This window comes from Rhinichthys klamathensis, unplaced genomic scaffold, assembly GCF_029890125.1.
Source record: "Rhinichthys klamathensis goyatoka isolate OS25496 unplaced genomic scaffold, OSU_Roscu_1.1 h1tg000599l_1, whole genome shotgun sequence".
Lineage (NCBI taxonomy): Eukaryota > Metazoa > Chordata > Actinopteri > Cypriniformes > Leuciscidae > Rhinichthys > Rhinichthys klamathensis.
This window is the reverse complement of record NW_026607054.1, coordinates 1,076,785-1,091,369: the sequence shown is the minus strand read 5'-3', so window position 1 is coordinate 1,091,369 and position 14,585 is coordinate 1,076,785. Positions and strand designations below refer to the sequence as shown.

Here is a 14,585-nt window from a genome sequence, read left to right as displayed (position 1 = left end):
TCACTCCTCCCTCATAACTCCTCTGGAAGCTCCTCAGTCCTCCCTCATAACTCCTCTGGAAGCTCCTCACTCCTCCCTCATAACTCTTCAGGAAGCTCCTCACTCCAGAATTGAGATGTCCTTCAAGATGGCTGAGCTTGATCGGTTTCCGGGTCAGAGGATGAAGGACGGAGGAGCGAGGAGATGAGGAGTGATATTGAGAAGCACCCCGAGACTCATTTAAAGGGGAATGTAGACTCAACTCACCTCAACTTAGGTGTTACTAAACTAAGTACCAGGTGCTAGGTACTGCACACAGTGGAAACCCCCTAAAAAGTGATCACTTATAACTTTTTGCTTCAGCATATGTAACTCGATGAATTTTTAAGCTATAGAGTGCTCAAACTTTTATACAAACTACTCACATTTGTTTACAACAAAAGCCCCCATTGAAACCTCTGTAAGAAGGCTCTCTCACAGTACATGTTGTGCTTTTGTTATAATCCACGTATTACTGAGGTCAGGAACATGTTTATATCTCCATTTCTATTAAAAAGATTTAAACTCGCAATTCTGACTTTTTTCTCAGAATTGTGAGATAAATGTGCAGGTACCTGAGAGTGCAAGAGTGCAGCCGGAACTGCTGACGAGGAGCGACAGATGACAGACACAGGAACTGAGATCAATCTGTGTGTGTGTGTGTGTGTGTGTGCGTGTGTGTGTGTGTGGGTGTTTCAGAGAAGAGATAAAGCAGTTCAACAGAAGCTTTGCTTCACACTGAGGAAGGCATTCGCTGCAGAAACGTGTGGGTTTGAAGCATTATGTGCATTTTTAAGCTTTCTATGTGAATTAGACAGTTGAATTAAGGCTTTTTAATAATTAGAATCTTGGACAATCATTGTTTGGATTGTTTAAGTCTGTTGAGATGGATCTTCTGAACCTCATGAGGGAAATCGCTGCTTTTCTTTTATTAATCCAGTGGAAACCTTCTGACAGCGCATCTCACAGTTTCGTAAGTGACGTAATCTCAAAACAGAAATCATTTAAAAATCTTCTGATCAGTAATTTACTAAATCATTGATTTCAGGTTGCAACATGTCAACAACGTAAGTGTTAAAGAACAAACTTTCTTTCATTCATTCTTTTTTCCTTTCTTTCTTCCTTTCTTTCTTTTCTTTCTTTCTTTCTTTCTTTCTTTCTTTCTTTATTTCTTTCTTTCTTTCTATCTTTCTTTCTTTTCTATCTTTTGTCTGATGATAACCTTGAAGAATTTTTTTCAGAGTCTCATGATGATGAAGAATATATATATCATGAATGGAACCCTTCACCCGTACATGATCTGACTGCAGAACTGAGTGAATCTCAATCCTCTCTCACTATAAGATGGGCCATTAATGTCGACAGTAAGTCACAGCACATATTACACTATTACTATCATCGTTACGTCTGGTTGTTGTAATCAGCCGTAAATCTCTTTTCTTGTTGATGGATATGTGTGGTTTTTGTTGTTGTTGTTGTTGTTGGAATTCACAAGAAATGATAATTGTTGGAAATATGGACCATTTTTCAAAAATGAAACCCAACTATAATAGACTAACCCCACTGTCGTACGTTAAACAAAACCTGGAAATTAAGATTTATTTGATGTAGTAGATTACCAATATTAATTAACATTTAAAACCAGATGTGATTGTTGCAAATTGTATATTGTGTTTAAAAGTTTTGTGTGTGTGTGTGTGTGTGCGCGCGAGTATGTGTTTCTGAGAGTCAGTGACTAGAGAAGACGTTAGATAATGAGAAACTCTTCTTACAGTCACAGAAAACAAACGCCACAGTTGACAGAATTACAGCTGATCACAGCACTTTTATTATGGTGATGATGCTGATATTTTGAGATGGTCCTCACTGCAGAACACGAAATCCAGGGGGAGGAGTTGGATCCAGATCCAACTCCTCCCACCTTACATATACCTAAACCTACCCATCTCCGCCCCTGATCCCTAACCCCACCCCTAATCCTACCCATCTCCACCCCCTGACCCCTAACCCCACCCCTAATTCTACCCATCTCCACCCCCTGACCCCTAACCCCACCCCTAATCCTACCCATCTCCACCCCCTGACCCCTAACCCCACCCCTAATTCTACCCATCTCCACCCCCTGACCCCTAACCCCACCCCTAATTCTACCCATCTCCACCCCCTGACCCCTAACCCCACCCCTAATCCTACCCATCTCCACCCCTTAAATCTGGATCCAACTCCGCCCCCTGGATCTCGTGTACTGCAATGAGGTGCTACTGATTGCTGATGCTGATGCTTCATACACACAGACACACACGCTCACACACACACACACACACACACACACACACGATCATGTATTTGGTGTTTGTTTTGCAACTTTGGAACCAGAAAAGATTGTTTTTTCAAAAGATCGGATTTTTTTTTTTAAAGATTAATAAGTATTAATAAAAGTATTATTAAATACTTAAGTATTTTACAGTAATTACATTATCTTAATAGTGAAGAACTGTTTACTAAAGATCATAGGCTGAGTTGTACAGTATACTTGTGTAAATTCTGTTTGTCGCTTGCATTCTCAGGCACCATTCGCAATCTCACTGGCACATGGATCACATGGTCAGAGGCAAATGATAATACAGAATCAAGTTATAGATGTGGATACAAGCCTGAGTTCTCCTCTGATCAGATCAGCCTTGCTGGCCTACAACAGGTGTACATATGACCATCACACACACACACACACACACACACACACACACACACAGAGAGAGAGACTTCATATCAGCCTAGCTCGCCTACAACAGGTGTACATACTCTGGAAAAAATTACAAAAAGGCAACACATTTTTGCCCCCATTTTTCATGAGCTGAACTCAAAGATCTAAGACTTTTTCTATGTACACAAAAGGTATATTTCTCTCAAATATTGTTCACAAATCTGTCTAAATCTGTGTTAGTGAGCACTTCTCCTTTGCCGAGATCATCCATCCACCTCACAGGTGTGGCGTATCAAGATGCTGATTAGACAGCATGATTATTGCACAGGTGTGCCTTAGGGCTGCCACAATAAAAGGCCACTCTATAATGTGCAGTTTTATCACACAGCACAATGCCACAGATGTCGCAAGTTTTGAGGGAGCGTGTGATTAGCATGCCGACTGCAGGAGTGTCCACCAGAGCTGTTGCCCGTGAATTGAATGTTCATTTCTCCACCATAAGCGTCTCCAAAGGCATTTCAGAGAATTTGGCAGTACATCCAACCGGCCTCACGACGGCAGACCACGTGTAACCGCACCAGCCCAGGACCTCCACATCCAGCATCTTCACCTCCAAGATCGTCTGAGACCAGCCTCCCGGACACAATATCGTCTGAGACCAGCCACCCGGACACAAGATCGTCCGAGACCAGCCACCCGGACACGAGATCGTCTGAGACCAGCCACCCGGACACGAGATCGTCCGAGACCAGCCACCCGGACACAAGATCGTCCGAGACCAGCCACCCGGACACAGGATCGTCTGAGACCAGCCACACGGACACAAGATCGTCTGAGACCAGCCACCCGGACACAAGATCGTCTGAGACCAGCCACCCGGACACAAGATCGTCCGAGACCAGCCACACGGACACAAGATCGTCCGAGACAAGCCACCCGGACACAAGATCGTCCGAGACCAGCCACCCGGACACAAGATCGTACGAGACCAGCCACCCGGACACAAGATCGTCCGAGACCAGCCACCCGGACACAAGATCGTCCGAGACCAGCCACCCGGACACAAGATCGTCCGAGACAAGCCACCCGGACACAAGATCGTCCGAGACCAGCCACCCGGACACAAGATCGTCCGAGACCAGCCACCCGGACACAAGATCGTCTGAGACCAGTCACCCGGACACAAGATCGTCCGAGACCAGCCACCCGGACACAAGATCGTCCGAGACCAGCCACCCGGACACAAGATCGTCCGAGACCAGCCACCCGGACACAAGATCGTCCGAGACCAGCCACCCGGACACAAAATCGTCCGAGACCAGCCACCCGGACACAAGATCATCTGAGACCCGCAACCCGGACACGAGATCGTCTGAGACCAGCCAACCGGACACAAGATCATCCGAGACCAGCCACCCGGACACGAGATCGTCCGAGACCAGCCACCCGGACACAAGATCGTCCGAGACCAGCCACCCGGACAGCGGCTGCAACAATCAGTTTGCAGAACCAAAGAACTTCTGCACAAACTGTCAGAAACAGTCTCAGGGAAGCTCATCTGCATGCTCGTCGTCCTCATCGGGTCTCCACCTGACTGCAGTTCGTCGTTGTAACCGACTTGAGTGGGCAATTGCTCACATTCGATGGCATCTGGCGCTTTGGAGAGCTGTTCTCTTCACGGATGAATCCCGGTTTTCCCTGTGCAGGGCAGATGGCAGACAGTGTGTGTGGCGTTGTGTGGGTGAGCGGTTTGCTGACGTCAACGTTGTGGATCGAGTGGCCCATGGTGGCAGTGGGGTTATGGTACGGGCAGGCGTATGTTATGGACAATGAACACAGGTGCATTTTATTGATGGCATTTTGAATGCACAGAGATACCGTGACGAGATCCTGAGGCCCATTGTTGTGCCATTCATCCACGACCATCACCTCATGTTGCAGCATGATAATGCACGGCCCCGTGTTGCAAGGATCTGTACACCTGCGTGAGGCAAATGGTGGTCACACCAGATAATGACAGGTTTTCGGAAAATATCATTACTTAGATATTTTACTGAAAAACAAAACGCTGAAATGTTGACTTTACACTTAAAACAAGAACATATATCTGCCATTGGGGTCAGAAAAACATAATTTGTTTGTCTGGAAAGCCTTTTGAAGATGGATCAGAAAACAGACTAAAGACGAGAGTATAATTTCAATTTTAGTTTAGGGCTTTATTACAGTAAACACCCATGAAGCAAATACTACACCATCAGAGAGAAACTGAGAGATTGTGTGTCCTAATCTCACTCTCTTCTTGATTGACAGCTGTGGTTCAGTTTCACTGTGCCAAATGTATCCGTTTGTCCTTCAAACAAGTATCACTTCTTGGCCTATAACCTTCCCACATCAAATACTGGAACAGGCAGCACATATACAAAGACTTTCAAAGCAGGTCAGTTTTATTTGCTCTTACAGCCACTCATTTCATCTTCTCTGTTCTATGTGGTGTGATGTTTGATTATTTCTTCTCCATCTTATTATAATTTTATATTAAAACTATAAACTACGAGTCACTGTTCACTGTGTTCCACATTTCATTTTAAGATCTACTTCAGCTGAAATATACAGATGAGGCTGGTGCTCAGACGTGCAAAATCTGTGATGTTTTAGACGGCATCAAATCCAGACAGCAACATAGTGTCGACCCAGATCCAGGCCGTGTGGAAACCATGTGTACCGGATGAGGGCCGGAACTGGGCCGACACTATGTTGCTGTCTGGGGTGATATTATGAGCTGTGTTTGAAATCATCCTCAATCCCTATATTAATGTCTCATAAAGTCCATTACATGAGAAAGGACCGACTGGAATTGCTCACTCTGGGATTAAATCATTATATGTTGACTTTACTTTGACGTGGGTGAAATGACCAGGATCCTTCCCCCTATATGAGCCATTTTCAGTCACAGTAAGGAACGGCATTATGTTAATTCTGCCTGAAACCAGAGATGCTACTAATTGAATTTAAAGCCATATCATATATATTTCTCAACATTGTCACTTGACTTCTAACTCAATAAAAAATATTCACGATAAACTCACATCAGACTCTTTGTGAAATTGAGTGTAACCAAATCAATGATAATTAGAATAGGTTTTTAGAATAGGAGCATTTTCTGAGGGTATTTAAAGAAGGCGTTTGATACTGTGAAACATTAGGGTGCTCCTATCAAAGCTCACACTTTTTAATTTTTATATTGATGCCATTAAATGTATGAGACATACATGTTACAGTATGAATTCATATTTATCAAACAGGAAGCAAAGTTTATGTTTCGGTATTATTATTATATTGGAGTTCCTCAAGGCTCAGTTTTGGGCCCTATTCTGCTCAGTTTATGATTTTCAGTCTTTCATTATTGAAAAACGTCGCGGGTGTAACCCTTGTTCCCTGAGAAGGGAACGAAACACTGCGTTGATGACGACACTTTGGGGAAGCATGAATGAAACTAAGCCAATCGTGATTGGTGTTGCGTCATGACGTAACATGTGACGGCATTCACGGAAGCTTCAAACGGACACCGTGGTGAAGGGACGCAGTGTCTTGTTCCCTTCTCAGGGAACAAGGGTTATAGTCGTAACCCGAGACGTTCCCTTTCGAGGGAACTCGCACTGCGTCGATACTACCTGTCCCAGTGTGAAGCTGTCATAGGCACACTTAGGACGTGAGCACTAGAGTGCCAGGCGTAAAAGGAATGTCCAGGCTATAGAATCTGATACAAGTGTGAGAAGTGGCCCATCCTGGTGCATCGCAAACTTCTTGGATCGGGGCCCCTGAAAGGAGGGCTCTAGAGGATGCCATGCCTCTTGTTGAATGAGCCCTGATGGCCAAATGTGAAGGCAGCTGCACCTGATAGGCCATAGAGATAGCCTGAACGATCCAGTTGATGATGGTCTGTTTGGATGCGGGAAGCCCCTTCTTGGGCGACCCGAAACACACCAGCAACTGGTCTGACTTCCACCATCGAGAAGACCTCTGGACATAAAACTTGAGAGCGTGAGTTGGAGGATGAAAAGCCCAGCAATATTACTGTAGTCTAATACGGGGGATTGGTCAGACGAGAAGAGTGTGGCTTTTTCCATGATTTACACAACTTGTTGTGCATCTTTCCCCCAATGTTGCATACACAACTTGTGCAAATCTGAAAAAAAGGCAAACCCCAGCGCTGAGGTTGTTCTCTGCGCTGCAGGAAGCGCTCATCAAGTCATGCTTTTCACTTGCGCTTCCTGCCTTTCACGTGGCCAGCTGATGTTTAATCTGACCACGGCACGAGAAACAACCTCAACCAGCTCCTCATATGCAGGGACATGGAGTGGCGAGTCATCTCCAAAATCCACTTCCCCGGAAGCAGACAGCTCAAACATCGGGTTTTCCGCTTGTGAGGAAGAAGCCGCTGAGCGGGAGAACATCGGAACTGGCAGAGGATTCCTGTTAAAGTGCCTCAGCAGTCTCAGGATCCCATCAGATCCATATGCGAACCCCATGATGAGCGCAGCACTCGGATTGGTAATGTTTCCCAATCCTCACAAGCAGCTCCCTCGAGAGTTCAGTGCGAGTTCCCTCGAAAGGCAACTATTGCAATACTTTACCAATGAGTTAAGAGAGATTACAAATTATTGAAATATAATTAAAGATAGCTAAAAGCAAATCAAACTTGTGTAAATAAATCATCTTATTTTTGATACAGCCATTATTATCTTTAGCAGTGATTATGTATGTATTTGTTGATCAGGTGTCCAAATCTGTGTTTTTGTTTGGTTTTTGAATGTTTCACTATTCTTTCACAAACTCTTGATGTTGTTTCAAGTTTTCCTGCTTGAATGTTGATTATTCTCCTCATATTCTCCATTGTTGCGGCTCCTCTCTTCCCAGTCTGTCAGTAACGCTCTGTTTACTTCCTGTCTCTATGAAGCCCCTCCTCCTGAAAAGCACACTGTGCTCTGATTAGTCGGCTGGAGAAGTGTGTTGTGATTGGGCAAACGCTTCGAGTGTGTTTGGGAATTGTCCTTCCCCTTTATTCTGCGTATGGATTATTATAATGAGGAATATTGTGACGTGCTCGTTCCCGTAAGAAGCTCAAGACTACAATGGAGGCGTTTCAGGAGTTCAGAAACACTGACTCTGATATAGAGGAGAACTGGAGCTTTCTTATGATCAAACAGCAACATCACACACTAAACACAGATGAGCATGGAGAAAAACAGAATAGGTCTTCTTTAATAGAACAAAACCAACCTCTTAATAGAACAAATCGATATGTGCGACCAAGTCACTGTGTCACTGACATATGTGCCAGACAACACTATAAATATAGCTTGATAAACCGAAGCACCAAGAGGAAACGCGAGGAGAACCTGCAAGATTGAATAAGTGCTCTAGACTAGATTATCTTCACTGTGGTTTCAGACATCCGTGTAAAATGTCACCTGACATCAATTTCAAACACAGCTCTAATATCAAGATATGGCTCGGGTCTCTCTTTAATGTACATCTGTGGGATTTTCCACTTGTTTTATCCAGCATTTGAAAATTGCACAGCACATCTCTCCTCAGCAAGACACTTGATTTGAGGAATCGTTCATGTCTGGAACACAAACACTTCAGGCTGACACACACTCCACTTTAATACTTTTAATACATTTTCACTGACTGTTGATTGACTTCCCAGCTGAAATCCAATGGAACGCTCACATTTATTCAGTCCTTCATGATGATAAGATAATGGTGACCTTCAATGAGAGCTCTGCGGCGGACAGACACACCATCAATCTGGAGAACCCAAAAGAAATCCTAAAGACTGTTGAGATAAAAGAGGTATGTTTCTTTTTAACATTTTATTTTGTGCGAAAATGAATTAAAGAACACTGCAACCCACAGGAAAATAAGTAAATAAATAAAATATCTAAAAATATTTGAAATAAAAAGCCATACAATTGATTTAAGTGTAAACAAGTAAAAAAAAAATCTGCAGGTGAAGTAAAACATCAATCTGTCATTTTTCATATTTGTTTGTTGGCCCTACAGGGATGCAAAGTAGAAAAATGTCAAGTGGAACTGGAATACACGGGTCCCTGTGAAGACCTTACAATATTGGTGACTATAAAATTAGATCTAATATATAGAAGGTGCACAAAACAATACAAAACATGCATGACTAAAAATATTTGATAACTTGCTTTTATACTTAATAAAATACTTAGTAAATTTAATTCGGGCCCTGTGACCTGCCAGGAATCGCTCATCCAGTCTACCCTAGGCAGATTCCTCTTTCTCCACCGACCAATCTAGGTGTAATCTGGCCGTGGCAGGGGTCATTCATCAGCCCTGTCCTCGTGTGGGGGGGCAAGGCAGGAGACGGAGTCACTCAGCACATCCACCTCAACTCCCGCCACATCTAGTTCCTCAGCACTAGATCGGTCCAACAACATGCCCTCTGCCAGATACACTATATATACCCTAGACATATTACACACAAATCCTAACTGCGGTAGCCAATCAGAATGGCCATGTAACACACGTGCGTCAGACACCGGCTCATGAAGCGTTCCGACTGAGGACGCAGCGTAGAGTTCCACTTCCAAAGGGAACCTGAATTAACTTGCCTTTTTTTTGGTTATTTTTTTTAAGATAACACCTCACTTTGAACACTGCAAGGGTATAGATGAAGTTCAGCATGAAGTGATCTGTACGAGTGAGTATCCTATAACTCATCATCTCTGTGTACTTGTTGCGTTATCTGTTTAGAACATTTGTCTGGTTACTCTTGGAATTTTCTGTTCCAGACAAGTCTGGGTTGGCCATTGGTGTTGGGTGCGTTCTGGCGCTTCTTTTCGTGCTTCTCTGCTGCTGCATCACGTGTAAGTGATCAATAAAATGACTTAAAACCTGCTTTCACACCTTTATACACAGGTATGGGGATATCCAGGACTCTTCTCACTGTCATTTTGTTACAAACCTGCATGCCTTTCTTTCTTTTGCGGAACACAAAGGAAGGTGTTTTGAAGGGCATTGGTTGCCAAAAAGATTTGGTGCCCTTTTCGCAGCAAGAGGGAGGGGAAGTAATTTTGATTCAAGATTATGAGACAAAAGAATAAAAAAACAAACAATGATGTGTACGGATAAATAATGTATAATTCGGCATTCCATAAAAAAACAGAATTGTCAATTTTGAAAAGGGTAGCATGTACAGAGCGTGTGTGTGTGTGTGTGTAGCATGTACAGAGTGTGTGTGTAGCATGTACAGAGTGAACAGCAGCGGTCCTAGTACTGAGCCTTGTGGTACGCCATACTGAACTTGTGATCGATAAGACATCTCTTCATTTACTGCTAAACTGATAACGGTCAGATAAGTGTGATTTAAACCATGCTAGTGCAACTCCACTAATGCCAACATAATTTTCAAGTCTATTCAAAAGAACTTTGTGGTCGATGGTATCAAATGCAGCACTAAGATCCAGTAAAACCCACTAGATAATGTTACATTAAAGGGACAGTTCACCCGAAAACGAAAATTAGCCCATGATTTACTCTAAAGTGTAGGTGTATCATCCTAGGTGTATATGACATTCTTCTTTCAGACAAATACAATCAGAGTTATATAAAGAAATGTCCTGGCTCTCCCAAGCTTGATAATGGGAGTGAATGGCTGTATGTGTTTGGAGGACCATTAAAGCGCATCTATTCATGATTAAAGTGCTCCACACGGCTCTCCGGGGGTTAATAAAGGCCTTCTGACGTGAAGCGACTAAAATAACTAGCTTCCGGCAGACGACAGTACTCATCGATTAACGCCAAAAGAGCAACACTTTACGATGTATGACGTAGGAGTTGCTCTTTTAGCATAACTTTATTAACCCCCGGAACATTTTTAATATAACTTTGATTGTATTCATCTGAAAGAATAATGTCATGTACACCTAGGATGACTTGAAGGTGAGTAAATCATGGGCTAATGTTCATTTTTGGGTGAACTATCCCTTTAAGCACCAACACTTCAAAAGAATTATATTTTAAACTAGACCTCTGAGTAATACTGATGACATTATTATAAATTACAATTACAAGTGCTATTGAAGAAAGGGACCGAATATTCAGCAACCCAAGCTTTATTGTTTATTCATCTGTATTATTTTAGTTTTTTTATTTGTTAAACATCAATTAAATTTTTACCCTTAAATGGGTTTGGGAGTTTTTTGTATGTCCTAATTCGGGGAACAGATCTCTATGTGATGATATCTAGGTGAAAGAGTCTCTATATGATGAGTCTCTATATGATGAGTGTCTATATGATGAGTGTCTATATGATGAGTGTCTATATGAAGAGTCTCTATATGATGAGTGTCTATATGATGAGTGTCTATATGATGAGTGTCTATATGATGAGTGTCTATATGATGAGTGTCTATATGATGAGTCTCTATATGATGAGTGTCTATATGATGAGTCTCTATATGATGAGTGTCTATATGAAGAGTCTCTATATGAAGAGTCTCTATATGATGATATCTAGGTGAGAGAGTCTCTATGTGGTGGGATTTATCTGACTTCAGTGACGCGAGGCCGCTAGCAGACGGTCGGTTTAGCCAGTCTCTCTGCTTCTGACCTGAGCCCCAGTTAGTCGAGGGCCAACTCTACAGTCAGTGTTTGTGCTAGGGTCAGTAATGTTTGAACTGGAGTTATGGTGGCCGTGTCTCAGTGTACTCGTGCTCTTCCAGGTCAGGTGCTGCGGTGGGGCCGTGGCTCGAAGCGTGGCGTGTCCGTGCGAGTGTTGCTGGTGTATCCCGCAGTGGACGGTGTGTTTCAGCGCGCTGTGATGCTCCTGGCTCAATCCCTGCACAGGCGCGCTGGCGTAACCGTGGTCATCGACGTGTGGGACCGAGCTAGCCTAGCGGAACAAGGCCCGCTCCGCTGGATCAACACACAGGCCGAGCTCGCAGACAGAGTCCTCCTCATCACACCGCCTCAGACCGGTACCAAACTCACTGCTTTGCTCTCAGCACCCGTCCATGTGGCTCAGATTACATGCAACTAACCCAATAGTAAGTACTAGGGCTGCCCCCTAATGGAACAGGCGTAGGCAACCTAAGTTGCATCAGTCGTTCAGTCGCAGAAAAAAAAAAAAACTTGAAAAAGTGGCGAAATCACGCAGGCTTGTAACGGACAGATCGTTAACGGAAGGAAATCCAAACATTCGTCTGTCATTAATCGACCTCAAACATGGCTTATTACTTGAAATATGAAAGTGCAGTAGTAGCGCTTTACAAGTCCACTCGCTCTAACCCTAACCTAGACACGTGTGTTATTATTAGACACATAAGTGTCTGTGTGGAGAGTGTGTTTACTGTGTTACAGGCGCCGGTGCCATCACTCGCATTTAACTTAAAATACTGTCGTTTTTGCTCATACAGATAAGATTAACGCAAACTGTAAAAGGTCTACTTTTATTTCTGTAAACTCACAATAACAACAAACAGTTGTGCTTTTGTAAAAAAATGGTGCTTTCTGTCGATTCGGTCTTGAACTTGAGCGCACCACATACATGAACCGAAACTCAGCGTATACTTGCCTCACAGACATGAGAAATATGTCTATAGAAAGCTTGAAATCTACATTTGAATGAACAGATTCCAATGGAAAATAAATATTCTCCGATTATGTAATCCGTATGAAACGTGCATATGGCGTCCAGTACTGCGGAGATGACGAGTCTGCATCAACACAGAAAACATTACCAATAAATTATTAAAACGTTTAGAGTCTCATTGTTTTTTCACGACACATTCATAATCATTACGTTTGCCGGTGCGCTGTGGCTTTATGTTTGAATTTGAGCGCTGATTTTGAGCGTATTTTATTTAGGCAATTAAAAGGTGCATTATTATGATTTATGGCTTATTAATATAAACGCGTGATTAGTCAACTAATGGCTTAAAGGAACGACTACTAACGACAAGAAAAATCATTAGTCGAGGCCGGGCAGCCCTAGTAAATACATGTCCTGAGTTAATTTAATAAGTACTTATTTGTATAATCAGACTGTAAGACACCTTAAAATAAAGGGTAACCAATGATTCTCAATCTGAAGCAGATGAATATAACAGTCCTGTCAATTTTATGGAGACAGATTTTTAGAGAATGACCCATTTGCTTGTCTCAATATTAGGCAATTATTGATGAACTCATATTGAAAGCACACTTCTTGTCTTCTTTGAATGCTTCTCTTTGCAGACGACCTTAAATCAAACCTAGTTCCCGGCGTGAGCGATGACACGGTTTCAGCTTCGGCCAGCAGTCTCTTCGCCCTGACCCTTAACCTGCTGTCCAGCGCTGCCCATGACCCGCTCGGCCGGGACAAGTTCTGGGTCGTCAACCTGCGGGCCGAGGACCAGAGCGAGCAACCCGAGCTGAGAGGATTCAGGAGATTCCTTCTGCCCCGAGACTCAGAGAAGCTCCATCAGAAGGTGTCGAGAAGAGAGATGTGCTCCTGCTTCAGCTCCTTCACCTTCAGGAACGCCCTGGAGAAGATGGAGATCCACACAGACCTCCTAACCTGTGCCGAAGACCTCAGCCGGGACCAAACACCTCATCTCCTGCCATGATGTGTGCCTTTCTGGTTATTTTTCATCATGAAAGATGCTTCCTTCCCGCAGACTTCAGTTCCAGCTCTGATCAAACTCACTGAGCTTCTTCTTCACTGGTTCAGCTGTGATTGGACGTTTTCAAAACATCTCAAAACACTATCATGGTTATGCGAACGTTAAGGGAACATTCCGTTTTGTGACTTTTGAATGTTTGCTGAACATGAACGATGTATAAATGTTTTTTGTGTGCTAATGTTTAGAGGACGTTGAGAGAATCTTTTGAGAAGATCCTGAGCCAATTTATATATATCATATATATCAAGTATATCGAGAGAAATAACTTCTGCTGCTTGAGTTTTATTAGTAAACTGCACTGCCTTTTGTCACATTATTTCATGTTGTTTCCTTCTGATGTCTAATCTGTAAAATGTTATTCATATGCTTAAAACTGAAAAAATTATGTAATAAACTGAGATAAAAGCCTTTCTATTGTTAGGATGATGATGATAATAATACATTAAGTAACAGGCAAATGTCTTGTAAATTAAAACCAAGATCTATATACCAGAATTTAGTGTGATTTGCTGTACTGCATTGACCACAAGTATTGTATTTAAATTGATTTGTCTCATGCGGCTGGTAAATTAAATTAATAATTCACCTGGGAACAACACAGTTATAGCTCTAATTACAATGAAATGAAAACAAAAACACGGAATAGTCCACCACAAAAAATCATTATGCAGATGAGCATCTGTATTGGCAGGTTTGCAGTGTCTGAAGCTCCTGTTTGCATTAGTTTAGACTCTGACCACTTCAACAAACACAGTGACGGGACGGCGTAGCGGATCCATCTCTGCTCGGGTTAATAAAGGTAAACTGTCATGCTGGAAGAGAGGAGCCTAATGGTGCTCGACTTACACTTGAAAATAAAGGTTGTTATTGGTCTCTACTAGAACAGGTTTTCCTGCTTGAATGTTGATTATTTTCCCCATATTCTCCATTGTTGCGGCTCCTCTCTTCCCAATCTGTCAGTATCTGCCAGTTTCAACACACTAACTAAATAAACAAGGCCCGCCCCTTTATTCTGCGTATGAATTATTTAAATGAGGAATATTGTGATGTGTTCGTTCCCAGAAGAAACGTCTCGGTTACAGATGTAACCCTCGTTCCCTGAAGGAGGGAACGGGAGACGTTATGTCGACGTGCTGGTGTAATTGGGATTACTTCAGGGAGCC

At 42.9% G+C, this 14,585-nt stretch overlaps 1 protein-coding gene across 1 annotated transcript; it reads left to right on the top strand.

The window, feature by feature from the left end:
• Nucleotides 1-811: 811 nt before the first annotated feature.
• LOC130075702 (interleukin-17 receptor B) lies at nt 812-13,563 on the top strand. The gene is made up of 11 exons (XM_056240449.1): nt 812-991; nt 1,067-1,085; nt 1,260-1,382; nt 2,586-2,716; nt 5,033-5,159; nt 8,436-8,581; nt 8,792-8,860; nt 9,395-9,458; nt 9,550-9,624; nt 11,482-11,736; nt 12,995-13,563. The coding sequence occupies exons 1-11, from the start codon at nt 905-907 to the stop codon at nt 13,363-13,365; spliced, it is 1,467 nt and encodes a 488-aa protein (XP_056096424.1). The 5' UTR covers nt 812-904; the 3' UTR covers nt 13,366-13,563.
• Nucleotides 13,564-14,585: the final 1,022 nt, after the last annotated feature.